The sequence below is a fragment of the Eptesicus fuscus genome, chromosome 7 (assembly GCF_027574615.1).
Source record: "Eptesicus fuscus isolate TK198812 chromosome 7, DD_ASM_mEF_20220401, whole genome shotgun sequence".
NCBI lineage: Eukaryota > Metazoa > Chordata > Mammalia > Chiroptera > Vespertilionidae > Eptesicus > Eptesicus fuscus.
Window position 1 is genome coordinate 91782595 of NC_072479.1, and position 15000 is coordinate 91797594.

The following is a 15000-nucleotide window of genomic DNA, read 5'->3' on the forward strand; positions in this document are numbered from 1 at the left end:
AAAGGAAATAACTTATAGCTGCTGTTGTCATGATAAACCAAAATTATCTAAAGACGCCTATCATTTTCTAGCTAGGTCCTGTGCACATTAATTCACTTATAACATATAGGAGAGATTTCCTTACTTGTGGCCTCACCATTCATTTCTTCAAGTTCACTGTTAATTCCAACATCTATGGAACTCATTATTTTGTCAATCTGCAAGAAACAAAAAGCATATAAGTGAATGATTATATTCACCTTTAGCACTGCATTTTAAAATAATGTTCGAATGCCACAAGCATATACAGGATGGGGCAAAAGTAGGTTTACAGTGGTGAGTACGTGAAACACAGAGTTTATTCTTGTATTATTATTTATTAATTTTTGTATCACTTTTTATATGCACAACTATAAACCCACTTTTGCTCCACCGTGTATTCTTGATGTTATTACCACTGCAATACCACAATTAAGAGACCGACAGACAAAGGTTTAAAGGAAAACAGACATCTTGTGAATTGCTTTTAAAAATATAAATTATGTTTCCCTTTCTTAAGCTTTCAAAATCAACTTGACTTTTCTTTGTATCTCCTAAAATGAACTTTGTTTGGAACTACTTGGGTCAGTACATTAGGCATTGTGCATTCTTTAGAGTCAGAAGGGCAAGGGCTGAGAATAAGTCATGTGAGGATGTCTTTCCTCTGGGGCACGTGTCTCCTCTGACTGCTGATGGGTGGGTTTCTATTTGTAGGCATGGCCATCGGAACCAAGGTCTCACTAAATGGTCTGACCAGCCACAAGCTGACTTGTGGCATGTAATCACAAGAATCAAGGCATGGAAACAACTTAATTCTAAGAGGTAAGTTAAATGTTAATTAATCCTGCCTCGTTCCAAAAAGAATTTCAGATGATACTCACAGAGTTAATAAATATAAGTAATGGGGAGACTCAAACAAACTATCTATCTAGTAGTATGAAATATATAGGAAGAAGTGACTTTATAAAAAGCTTTAGCCCTTTAATGGCTGAATCTCCCTCCTTGTCATCCCAGCCTCCCTGGTAAGGCAGCAGGTTCCAGAAGGGACAAGAAGCATTACTTCAATGTCTCATTTTGTTCACCCTGAAAGAGATGCAGGGAGATTGAGTGATTTTTCCCAAACAGCTCAATTCAGAATGTCAATATCTGAACCATTTCAATTTCTAGTTCTCAGAATATTATAGTGACCTACAGTGTTTCAAAGCCCAATCCAACTGGCACAGTCTTTTGAGAGATAAAATGTGACATGTTTGAATAAAATGTCAAAGGAGAGTGTGGTCCAATCTTTGAAGAAATTCAAGAAAAAAGCAAGAAATGTTATTATTTCATGATATAGTCCTCTTTAGGGACAAAGGATGATATTTCATAATCCTACAAGGGCCCTTGCATTCTGAGTAATTCTATGAAATTAAATAATTTTTCTTTAGGGAGAGCTTAAATTGCTGAAACGTGACCTCAACACCTTTTTTCTTTAAAGTCACTCTGATAGTTGTAAAAGGGAAATATTAAGTCATTTGTAAGATTATATGGAGACCCTCTGAATATTTAAGATTCTTTAAAGAATGGAGACAAGCTAACAAAGAGTTTAGTAAGTAAACAAAATGATATAGGGCAGCAAAAACAAGAAGATTTTTCTCAATTTGTCAGCTGCAGTGCTTGGGAAGACATAATGTGAACATTCTCTTGCACCTCATAGCTAGTTATTACTTCTGCTTGATATCAATTTCTATGGAAACAATAGATTTCCCCGCATGTGTGGAACTCTATTTGTTTTTAAATTATCATGTGCTGCCCCTAGAATTTTCCCTTCCACTCGTAGCTGAATGCGTTGTTAATTTTTTTTCTCTTTGCCTCTGAAAGACTTAAAGCTGAAAATCCTCCCCCCAAAACCTTCCTCGATTCTAAAGCATTCATATAAAGAAAAACAATGCTTACTTCTTCCCATTCTGAGGTGAAGGATGGTGTTCTTTCAGAATTCCCTTTCGAGCTCTGTTCAGTAGTAGAAGATTCACTCCAGTTAACTCTCGATGGTTTCTCAGTTGAAGGGTAGGCAATGAGATCAGAATCCGACTTAGACACATTTTTGGATAAATGCATGTCAATCAGGGCTTTTGGCAATGACCTGATTCTCCCCAGGGTGCAGGCTCTCTCCACAAATCCTCCCGTGTTCACAATCCATTGGTCCCCATTCCGGGATCCACTCCTGGTTGTTCTTGTACCAACAATGGTATGGTTTTCAACTTGGTTGGGTTTTTTGTGAAAAATTGTTCTACTGACCACCTTGGGTTTAATTTTCTTTACCAAAGGTTCTGTGTTATTTTCTATTGGAGACTGCTTGAAAGACAGAGGACTCTTGGCCAAAATGATTTCATCTTGTCCTTCTTCATGTTCATCTCTTTTCCTGTAGAGATGAAATGGGTTTTCAGGGGACTCACAAGCTGGAGAGGATCCATGGAGAAGGCCTGCAAATTGCCCAGGATCATATTCCTTTGGGGGATCACTGTCCTCCTGTTGAGAGAGTTCATCTGCAAAAGAAAATAAAGAGGTCAGAATATTTGTTTATAAAAGAACCAGAAAGCCCTGATACAATAGCAATGCCCTTTTGAACTTGTGCTATATCCAGGCATTTGATTTATTGCTACACAATGATATCCCCACTTCATGAAACAATCATGACTCTACTGTGCTGCCTATAAAATGTGTGTGTGTGTGTGTGTGTGTGTGTGTGTGTGTGTACCAAATCTTCCTGATATACCTTAGGGAGCATTTCAAAGGTATGAATTGGGTATTAACTGAGTAATTGCATATCCCTCTCTCTTATCCCCAGGGTGTATGTTTTATATTAAATAACAAAATTGGGTTTTCTTAACATGAAACAACCACATCCTAACCCAGCAATAAATGAGTCACTGTTCAGGTGGACATTAGGCATGTAAATCAAGGTCACGCACAGTGACATCCCTCTGCCCTTCTCCCAGCAAATAAATCCAGAAACAAAATCTTGAAAAAAAGTATTATTAAACATAATTTAAAGTTAATAATCCTAATATTGTTACTTTATTTTTTTATTTTTTTATTGTTTGAAGAATTACAAATAGTAGTACATATGTACTACTATTTGTAATACTAATATTGTTACTTTAAATATAAAATTAAGAATGATTCTATATAAATTATATAATTTAGATAAAAAGGATTTGTACAAGCTTAACATAGGCCAACAATGTGATCTATATCACTAAAAAAGTGAGACTCTTTTACAAGAAATTGATGTCGAGCTATTAACACAAAACTCTCTTTTCCTTTCTTCTCTGAAATAACATTAGTTACCTTTGAATTTCTTCAGGTCTTTGAAAATGTAATGAATTCAAGAGACCAAAGAAAAAATGCTAATTTTTATCACTTTATATTTTTTCTAAGATAAATCATAAATGTCCTCTGAAATTTAAAAATTAGCATGCTTTTTTTTATGACCTAAGTTGTGTTTTAAAGATACTGTATCAAAATCTTGGCCAAAGAACTTAACAAAGAAAGTCAGTTTACTTTTTTGACTGGTCATTTTAATTCATTTAGCTAAATATTTGCTACAAAATTATCCAATAAGCCCATAACCCAATCTTGTGAATAAAACACTGTATAGCCAATGTGGTAGATAATAACCACAAATCCAAAGCTCACATGCTGACTTGCACTTTAAAGAAGTTAGTTATTATTACAAACCCCAAATACCTACATTTTTTAGAAATTAACAAGTAACATTGAGTAGGTATATCTATTTACTAGGTACTGAATGAGGAATTATATTGACATCATCTCATTTAAACTCAAATTAATCCTGTGAAATGATTAATAAATATCATGACTTTCTGATAGAAAGAGATATGGCCAGAATACTGAATTCACACAAATCAGCAACCACAATAGACATTTCCTGCTTCATGGAAGTAACTGTTGCTCAGAGGAAATACAACTTGATATTCTGTTCCAATTTATTTTCTCTTTTTCTTCCTTGGCTACTTGGCTCCCCATAGCGCTTTACAACATAAGCAGGTTGGTGTGGGATGACAATAATGGGTGAGTAATTGTAAAGGGGAGGAGGAATTTGAAAAGTTCAGAATGTTACTTTGAAAGTTGCTGAAGAAGGCCCAATAGTTTGAGTTTGAAAGGAAACCTGAAAAGAATCAGCCTGCTGCAAGAAAAGATTCTTTAAATCTCAGTCAGAAGGTTTCCATGTTCATGGCAAAGAGAGTGTTAGGGGCACAATACTCAAGTTTCCTGGGGTAATTATTATTAGGTAACAATCCCCTCTGTGGTTTGACAAAAATGACTCTAATCACCATCCCAAAATGCTTTATTATTGTCCAAGTCCTCAGGTCACCAGCAGTCACTTCCCCAACTAAAAGAGAATTTAGTCAGCTTAGAAGATCAGGCTTTTGAATCACAGTTCTTAGCATCTGACAGTTGGTAACATTTTTATAAATATTATGTGTTTATTTCAGTGGCCAAACTCTAAGGATGACTGTCAAAGGCAAAGAGAAGTTGATCTGAAACCTCCTGAAACACCTGTTTGGTAGACTGATTACAGCCATGACCCCCATCTGCCCTGGCTCCCTGCAGCCATTCCTCCCACATGGCTCTGGGTGTGGCCAGGCACCTTGCTTTGGTCAATGATTAACAATAGCAAGCAAATGTGATAGGAACAGAGAGCCTTGAAAAGCACTTGTGCGGTGGGCCTTGTTCTCTTGCTGCTCTTGGACCCTTGCAGCATGTGAGCAAGGCCAGGCTGGCCTGCTGGATGAGGAAATGATACGTGACCCAGCTGTTTAAAGTTGTAGGTGTTACTATTTTTTCAAGTTATAAAGAGGCTTACAGACTAGGAGTTGCCACTTGGAAAAGACAGATTGTTATACTCAGTTCCCAAGAGGAGAGAGCATGCCATTGCCACCAGGGGGTGAACAGGGAGGCGCCAGGATTGGGCACGAGGCAGAATGAGTGAAGGAAAAGGTGGGAAGAGCCTTTATTGTGGTGCCTATGGGAAACCATAAGCAGTTTTAGGATTGGCTATTTTGACCCCCGGGCATCGGCACTGTCCCTAGTGGTCTGGTGTGTGGTGTTGGTGTGATTAGGGCAGGTGGATGGTGGCTCCCTGTGAGAACCTGAGAAAGAGTGCCTTTGGGATATGGCTCTGGATTGGCTGGTTTGCATATGAAAGGCATGTATGTAGGTGAGTTTTCTATCCCTGAGAATTTGCTAGCCCTGGGAGGGGCCACCCCTCCAGAGTCAACTAGGTCCAAAGATGTCAACGCATCAAACAAAACAAGACAAATAAAAAGGCACCTTAATATCCCAGCCACCCTCCCTTACCTCGGTCCATAGTCAGCAAAATTCCCGTTGGGTCTAAGTAGTTTCGCCATAAACATTTTTGCCAACAAGTATGTTTGCTGCAAACATTTTTGTTGCAAACACTGGCCATAAGGCAATTTTGTCATAAAATGTAAAATAACTGGCTGACAGTTTGGTTCACATTTGGCAAACTTCACGTACTTTGTCGGTTCGGTTTCATTCTCCATTGATGAAGTTCTCTCAGTACTCCCATTTGTATTTTATATAAATTTTAGCCCTCATAACGGTCTATACTGTGACGAGTAGACATGGTAGTCTTAAAATACTGGATGACAATAACTACGTATAAAGCCAGATTGCAAAGCTATGTGTATAGCTAGATAACATACCATAGTAGAAAATGATAATATGTCAGTTTTTGTAAAGCCTTTGGTGAGCACAGTCATCCCTCGCACCTGTCAAAAGTTTACCGAGCTATGTGTGCAAATATAAACCAGGCAGCTAATTCACAAGTCTTCCAGAGCATTAATTACCAATTCTTTAGTTGGAAACTGATACCACTTTACATTTTTTATTTATTTATTGACTTTGAGAGAGAGGAAGGGGAGGAGGAGAGAGAGAAACATCAATGTTGTTGTTCCACTTATTTATGCATTCATGGGTTGATTCTTGTATGTGCCCCTGACTGGGAATCAAACCCGCAACCTTGGCGTATTGGGACAATTCTCTAACCAACTGAGTTACCTGGCCAAGGCTGATACGGCTTTTAATAAAGAAAAAAGTGCAATGCCAAAAGAGAAGACAAATCCATAAGCAAAAAAAAAAAAAAAAAAGGAAGAAAGAAAAACATATAATATAATGAACAAAATCTTTCAAAAACAATGTATTTTCATTTTTCTCAGCAAGCAGTTTTAAATTTTGTTATTAATTTTTAAATGTTTCATTATGTCCTTTAATATTCCTCTTTCATTTTTTGTTCTTTTATCTTTTACCACGAATTGTCTTACAGCAAAGATGTTTACTGCAAAACTACAGGACACGCTTCCAAATATGCGAGTGAGGCCATCCAGAACTGACCAGCCCCAGGCCAGCCAGCCTATGAACCACAAATGGCATGCATGAGCCCAGCCAAGATCAGTTGAAGCTGACCCAAACCAGAACACCCACCAGAATCATGACCTAAACAAATGGCTATCATTTTAAGCCATTAAGTTTTGGGTCAGTTTGATATATAGCAGTACATAACTGATTCCGCCTGTATGCCAACTTTTAAAGAAGAATTAATACATTTTTCAAAAACCTATCAGTGTTGTGAAGACTGAGTGAAAGAATAGAAGTAAAGTAGTTAGAACAAGCCTGTGGCACAGAACACATTAAGCATATGTTCCTGTTATTATAACAATAATTTTTTAACCTACAGGGTTTCATTTTTACAAAGAAATGCAGTAGTAATTAACTGTATCAGGCACTCAGTACAGATTGGTATTTTGACATGGTAAACATGGGATTTACTCCTTTGTTTCTGCTTGTCTAGTTTTAAAAAGTATACTGTATTTTGGAAATAATATTTACATTTTCTTACTATTTCTTTAGATGAAACTGAGGAAAAGTGTATAGATTAAACTGTTTTTATAACTTGTCTCATTTAATTTCACACTTCTCTTTTGATAAGTGGGTATTTCATGCCAAGGTACAGAACTAAATATGTGTGAATTCCAATCTGAAAGTTATTCAAAGCACCATTAGCATTTCAAAGAAAAGTCAGAGCAAGTATCCAGTAGTAAGCAGTTCAGTCTCCCTTTATCCATCTTTGCCCTTGATCTTTATCACCCATACAAATACGTGAATAACAATAAAGCCAAAAATGTCATGTTAAGATAAAAAACAAATGATAGAAAACAAGTGATTTCTTCTTCTATTATAGACCATACCTTCCGAGTATTGGGTCATTGCATTCCTCTTTAGAAAATAAAAATGTCTTCATTTTCAGGGATTCTAGTGCTGATGTTGATATTATAGAAATTCTAAATTCATTTAACAAATATGCATAAATGCCTTCTGTGTACCAGGCACTGTCCTGTGTGTCAACTTTTCAGCAGTGGCAGAACAATGCCGTGCCCTCAAGGTGATGACATTTCAATGAAGGAAACAATTGCAGGCAGATCAAAAGAATCAAATTTCTGATGATGGTAGGTTCTATACAGAGAATCAAACAAACTATTGAGATAGAAATTGTCATTGCCAGCCCAAGAAAGAAGGTATGGAAATCGTCTGAGGCTATTCTGAAGGCCAGTATAGCCACACAAAAAGTGGTGAGAAGGTGGTGTATGAGCCAGCAGTCTTCAGAGAAAGGAGAGAGAGAAATGTTGCAGTCTGGAGACAATGGCCTGAGAACCAGAATTGGTGGTGTATTTAGTTCTAGTCTGAAGAGCCATGTTTCAGGTTGAGTCCAGGCAGGAAAAAAGTTGATGCACTACTTAAAAAGAGTGTCAGGCAGTAAGAGTTCTCCCTTGTTCAGGGTGGGGGCCAGCCTTTTGGTTGTATTCAGGCCTTCAACTGATTGGATGAGGCCCACCCATATTAGGAAGGTCACCTGGATTTACTCAGTTTACCCATTTAAATCTCATCCAAAAACACTCTCATAGAAATACCTAGAATAATGTTTGACCAAACATCTTGGCACCCCATGGCCCAGTGAAGTTGACACATAAAATGAACCACCACAGGTGGGTAGGAAGGTTGAAGATAAGGTCAGAGATAAAGGTAGGAGTAGGATTACATGGTCTGATTTACACTTTTAAAAAATCACTTGCTGTTTCCGATGGCCAGAATATGATAATAATGTAATATTTTAAGAAACGAATCTTCCCTTGTCCCCTCATAAAAACAATATATATGAAAGTAGAAGAATAAAATGTCAGCACATGGTAGCACACAGCAACAACACAACCCCACAAGCCAAGTGCGAGTATATCTTCATTAAGGCCGGGATCAAGGAATCCCCATGGTCCTGGACAATGGGTGGGCATAGCCAAATCACGTGATGATGGCTGGGTCCAGAACTGGACAAGCAGTTGTGAGCTGCAATAGTAAAAAGAAAATTTTATGGAGCCTGCAAACCATAGGACCCAGAAATTGTGATTAGATTGATTCCAAAAAGGAGAGGGCCTGGCACTCAGCAGGATACCAGAGAACAACCAGCAACACTTGAAAAAATCCTGCAAAAGGACAATGGAAAGCATAAGCTATGGGAGATCTCAGAAATATCCAATAAATCCATGCTTTTGGTAGGCTAGAGACTCACACTGAAGAAAAACTTTCAGGAGCAGAATCCAAACTGAACAGGGTGAAAACCAACAGAGCTCTCAGGGAGTAAAATGTTTCCTATAATGAGGAGGCGGGAGTGGCAGGGAAGGCAGAGGTCCAGAGATGGGGGACCTTGAATGTAATAATAGCAAACTACAGTGTTCACTTGTGAGAGCACTGCTTGGGAAGGCAAGGTTCATGGAACTCTGGAGAATGCTGAGGTTAATGACAGGAAGCCTTTCTGAATTAAGCAGAGAAGTACCCGTACTTCTTAACACTTCACGGTAATAACAAAGGAGAAAGTCCTTGAGCTGTGAAGTGGGGACAGCTGCTGAGGTGCATGCCTGCTCTCCCACGGAAACCTCTTCTGAATAGTCCACGGCATCTCTTCTCATGAAATATGGAGAAAAATAATTTTTTGATGGAATCCTATTTAAAGACATTGCAAGAGAAAGAAATGAAATGAATGTCTAACAGCTAATGAAACAAACCAAAAATGTAGCCCCAAAGCAATCAAAAGCTGTAACCTAAAATTCAAAATTACATAAAAGAAATTTTATAAATGGCCAAAGTTCTGGAAGAACAGTCTAAACTATAAGTAGAAGAGCTCAGAAAAGAGGCAGCTGGTCTTTCTTGTTGTTTTGTTGATGGTTTCTTTCCCTGTGCAGAAGCTTTTTATTTTTATGTAGTCACATTTGTTTATTTTCTCCTTAGTTTCCATTGCCCTAGGAGCTGTATCGGTAAGATATTGCTACGACAAATGTCTGCTATTTTGCTGCCTGAGGCTTCTTCTAGGATTTTTATGATTTCCTGTCTTACGTGTAAGCCCTTTAGCCATTTTGAGTTTATTTTTGTGTATGGTGTAAGTTGGTGGTCTAGTTTCATTTTTTTGCATGTACCTGTCCAATTTCCCCAACACCATTTATTGAAGAGACTGTCTTGACTCCATTGTATGCTCTTGCCTCCTTTGTCAAATATTAATTGAGCATAATGGCTTCTGTCGATCTCTGGGTTCTCTGTTCTGTTCCATTGATCTATATGTCTGTTCTTGTGCCAGCACCAGGCAGTTTTGAGAACAGTGGCTTTGTGAGAACATATTTGCCAATGTTATCTCCGATAAGGGCTTAATCTCCAAAATTTATAGGGAACTCATACAACTTAACAAAAGGAAGATAAACAATCCAATCAAAAAATGGGCAAAATACCTAAATAGACACTTTTCGAAAGAAGACATACAGAAGGCCGAGAGACATATGAAAACATGCTCAAAGTCACTAATCATCTGAGAGATGCAAACCAAAACAACAATGAGGTACCATCTCACACCTGTCAGAATGGCTATCATCAACAAATCGACAAACGACAAGTGCTGGAAAGGATGCGGAGAAAAAGGAATCCTCTTGCACTGCTGGTAGGAATGCAGACTGATGCAGCTACTGTGGAAAACAGTATGGCGTTTCCTCAAAAAATTAAAAATGGAACTTCCATTTGACCCAGTAATCCCACTTCTGGGAATATATCCCAGTAAATCAGAAACACCAATCAGAAAGGATATATGCACCCCTATATTCATAGCAACACAATTTACAATAGCTAAGATTTGGAAACAGCCTAAGTGCCCATCAGCAGATGAGTGGATTAAAAAACTGTGGTACATATACACAATGGAATACTACGCTGCTGCAAAAAGAAGGAATTCTTACCATTTGCAACAACATGAATGGAACTGGAGAGCATTATGCTAAGCGAAATAAGCCAGTCAGAGAAAGATAAATATCACATGATCTCACTCATTTTGTGGAATATAATAAACAACATAAACTAATGAACAAAAATAGAACCAGAGTCATAGAAGCATTGAACACACTGTCCAACCTATGAGGGAAGGCATGAGGTGAGGGGGTAAGAGATCAACCAAAGGACTTGTATGCATACATATGAGCATAACCAATGGACACAAATGGGGGGCTTGGAGAGGGGGGAGGGGAGGCAGCCAGGGAGAGGTCAATGGGGAAAAAAGGAGACTTATGTAATATTTTAAACAATAAAGAATTTAAATTAAAAAATAAAAAAGAGCGAAGCGGCTGGTCATTCTCTTTGCCCTTCCCCTTTCACTCCATGAGCAGCTCAGTCTTAACATCATTAGAGAGAGAAGAGTGAGATGACAACTGTATCTTCCGTGGAGAGGGGGGTATGCAGTGGCCCAGAGTAGGGTACTGGCACCCAAGCAGGGTAATGGTAGTACTCATGTTTGAACCTAAGCAGGATTAAGGGGGCAGTAGCCCAGTGTGGAGAGTCAGGGCCTAGGAAGGTTGAAGAGGAATCCAAGAACAGGGAGTGGCCTAGTGCAAAAGGAGTCAGAAACTGAGCAAGGCAAGAGGGTATCCCTGCAGAGGCGCAGCCTAGTCAGGGATGTCAAAACCCAAACAAGGCGAGGAAGGTGTTCATATCCAGCAGGAAAGTGTTCCTGCCTTGGGTAGCTTGGCATGAGCTGTCAGAGCCCAATAGGAGAAAGGAGGGTGACCATGTGTGGAGATGGCCTCCCAGAAGGTGCAGAGTCTCAGGAGATGAGTAGGATGTTGGCACAGAGAGATAAACTGGCCTGAGGCATCAAATCTCAGTCAGGGTGAGAAAGATGTCTGAGTGGGAAGGAGGTGGCCGTGGATATGGGAAATATGTTACTTACACAGGGGTTGATCAAATAAGCAATTACATTAAGGTTCAGGGGAGCCAGATTTCTCACTGCTGAAGAGGAATTTTTATAAATATGAGGAGGGAGAAAACTAGAGTTGCCAGAAGCCAATTCCAGCACGTCAGCAGGGCTGAATCATCTGGAGATGGCTGAGGGCATTTCCCCAAACCTGAAAAGGATGTATAAATGATTGCTTGCTGCCAGACAGCTTGAGGGCATTTCAATCTACATGTTATTGCCTCCTACTGGCCAAACACCTGAACAGCCGAAAGCAATTCCTCCAATCTGACAATGGATTCTGTATACTAAACCCTGCCCTTTGATGTGTATATCTACCTTGCCTTAGGACAATTTGTGTTAAAAGCAAGGGGTCCTGAGACAAGGGAGAACTTGGTTTCTTTAGCCAAGCTCTTTTGGCCCCCCAAATGTCTTTCAAAATTATGTTTCGTCTCTGGACTCTTAATTTACACACAGCGCCTTCTCCAGATTCCTGAATCCTTCAAGATGCCGAGAAACACACATCAGCATTATAGAGTGAACTTTGTGATATTAGATTGGAATAGGAGATATCAAGATAGAGATAGAGGTAGACATATATAGATGTGAATATGTATTTACGTGTGTTAATATGTGTGTGTGTGTGTGTGTGTGTGTGTGTGTGTGTGTGTGTATTACCTAACTCTGTCTCCTAAGAAGGACCTGGGAAATTGACACCCCAATAGCAATAAGTAAAGCCCAGATTTTGGTTTCTAAATATAATTTTCACTAAAAGAAACAGAGATCCATTGGGAAATGACTAATATCAGGGCCAGGGTGGGGCAAGTGCAAGGTGAGCCTGGAATACCTTGTGCCAGAAAACAAGGCAGAGCTCAAAGAATGATGAGGCACGTAGGGAGAATACAGTAGCCAGTAGAGTAGCCAGCTTGAATTGGCTCCACTGGTTAAATTGAGGACAACTGTAGGAACAAAATAAATAATTATAGTAGATTATAACTCATTGAATAAAATAGGAAAACATGAGCCCATTAGGAATGGGGAATTTCTTCTCCTATATATTCCTTATGATTTCATCCTGAGTCTCTGATTAGATGTGGATTAACCTTCTTATTCCATCCTTCACACCTCTTCATGTCTTCCATAGTTTTTGCTTCGTTGGCCCTCTGTGCTATATGTTAGATAATTTCTTCAAATTAATTTTTCAATTCCCCAATTCTCTTTTCAACTCTGCCCAATCTGCTGTTTATCTGTTTATTTAGAACTTCAAAAATAATTTCAAGCATTATATCTTTCACAACTAGAAATGACATTTATTTTTCAAACGTGCCTATTACTGACAGTCCTTGTTTTTACTCATCTCTTTATCTCCTTAAACACTTTATTTTCTATTTCCACTAACAGTATCTATAGTCACTGGGGACTATATATGCCTTTGTTAGTTTTGCTGATACTTATAGTGGTTTGCTTTCCAAGGTGATTAGGAATGATTCATTGTCACCCCATTAGTTGATCTTAATGTATGGAAGCTTGTCAGTCTGAGCAGAGAAGGTTTCTTCCACAGAAGATTTATATTTATATTCCCTAAAGAGTCTTGATGCAGCCTTCCAACCTTTCCACTTAACCAAAGTACAGTGTCTCAATAGCACTGCTATTACTGACATCTGTACTCGGTGCAACATGGACCCAAGTGGAGGCCCTGGTATCTGGGGTTTATTTATTTTCTACAATTGAAACTTTGTAGCCTGGAGTGGAGCCAAGCCTTCTGCTTGCTCCGTTGGTGGCAGCCATTTCTGTTGGGATTTATGTATCTTCTATAATTGAAACTTTGTAGCCTGGAGTGGAGTCCTAGGCCAGCCAGGGCTTCAGAAGCTTGGCTTCCTCCATTGCCAGGGGCAACCCTAGCCTCCTGCTCTTTCCAGCTCCGTGGCTGCCACCATTTCTGTTTGGATTTATTTACCTTCTATAATTGAAACTTTGTAGCATTGAGTGGAGGCCTAGGCCTGCAAGGGCAGGCGAAAAGCTTGGCTTCCTCCATTGCCAGGGAAACCCAAGCCTCCCTCTTGCTCTCTGTGGCCACAGCCATCTTGGTTGGGTTTATTTGCATATTTGCTCCTGATTGGCTTGTGGGCGTGACTTGTGGGCATGGCTTGTGGGTGTAGCAAAGGTACGGTCAATTTTCATATTACTCTTTTATTAGATAGGATTCAGGAAAAAGGTAATATGCAAATTAATCATAGAGTATATTTTGTATTTAAATTCTAGATCAACTAAAGAGAAGAAGGAGCTAAATTTTCAGAACATATACTGTCAACATGTTTCAACAGGCTTTTAAAGAAGTGCTGAGTATTATCAGAAAAATTTGGGAGAAATGCTACTTTTTTCACTTATAATGTAAATTATATGAACTTATTGTAGTCTACTTATCTGCCTTGTTTTCATAGTCATGGAGCTCATGAGCTCTGGATAGTATGTCCATTTACATCCAAATATTAAGAATGTCTTTCCAGCTCACCTACACATTGATATAGAAGTGAGAGTCAAACAGATAATGTTAGTCACAGAGGCAACTATATAGAATTCATATTACCTTATTTCCCCAAGGTAAAAAATTAATGAAAGTTTCTAAAAACACATAAAATGAATTCAAGTAAATGCAAACTCCCTGGAAAAGATTTTACTTCAAAAATTACAAAGGCTAAGATTCCATACTAGGTGAAGAAAGAGAAGGAACATTTATTGTGTGCCTTCTATGTTCCATGTCTTTCTATCACATTTAATCCTTATATAAGTCTCTCCCTTATCTGTGGGTTCACTTTCCATGATCTGGAGAATTCCAGAAATAAACAATTCTTAAGTTTTAAGTTGTGTACTGCTCTGAGCAGCTTGATGAAATTTTGGGCCACCCTATCCCATCCCACCCAGGTTGTGGATCACCCCACTGTCCAGTCTATCAATGTTGTATAAACTACCCACCCTTTAATCTCTTAGACACCATCTTGGTTATCAGATTAACTGTCAGGGACCTCAGTGCTTGTACTGAAGTTACTCTTGTATTACTTAGTGATGGCCCCAAAGCACAAGAGTAGTGATGCTGGACGTATGCCAAAGACAAGCCATAAAGTGCTTCCTTTAAGTGAAAAGGTATACGTTCTTGACTTAATAAGGTAAGGAAAAAAAAAAACGTAAGCTGAGATTGCTAAGATCTAGAGTAAGAATGAATCATTTATCTGCGAAATTGCTTAATTTATAAATTAAACTCTATCATAGGTATGTTTGTGTAGAAGAAAACATAGTATTGGCACTATATGTGGTTTTAGGTTTCCATTGGCGGTCTTGGAACATATCCCCTATGAATCATTGGGGACTACTGTATTATGACCTTTAAAAGGAAAAGGAATCACATAGCTAACACTAGTAGATACAGGAGCCACTATGGGACACAAATGTGGCCAGTCCAAAGCCTGCTTTTTTCTGTTCTATTCAAGGCTTTGTGCTTATGGCTTACTACAGAATTTTCTATGGCATCAGCCCAACATGCTGTACCCTGGGCTGTGCTATCTGAGTATTACCGGAGTTTGAAAATCACCCAGTGTGTTCTTTTCCAGGTACCAGCAGTGACCTTGGGGTAATTTTTCTTATTGTAC

General features: G+C 38.8%; 1 protein-coding gene across 4 annotated transcripts in view; it reads right to left on the reverse strand.

Moving 5' to 3' along the window:
• ANKS1B (ankyrin repeat and sterile alpha motif domain containing 1B) overlaps nt 1-15000 on the reverse strand; it is an 808746-nt gene that overhangs the window by 420000 nt on the left and 373746 nt on the right. For all 4 annotated transcript variants that reach the window (XM_054719390.1, XM_054719389.1, XM_054719388.1 and 1 more), the window contains exons 13-14: nt 1954-2543; nt 125-197 (exon numbers count right to left, since the gene is read on the reverse strand). In XM_054719390.1, coding sequence (XP_054575365.1) covers nt 125-197; nt 1954-2543 — 663 coding nt within the window. The remainder of the gene's footprint in view (nt 1-124; nt 198-1953; nt 2544-15000) is intronic.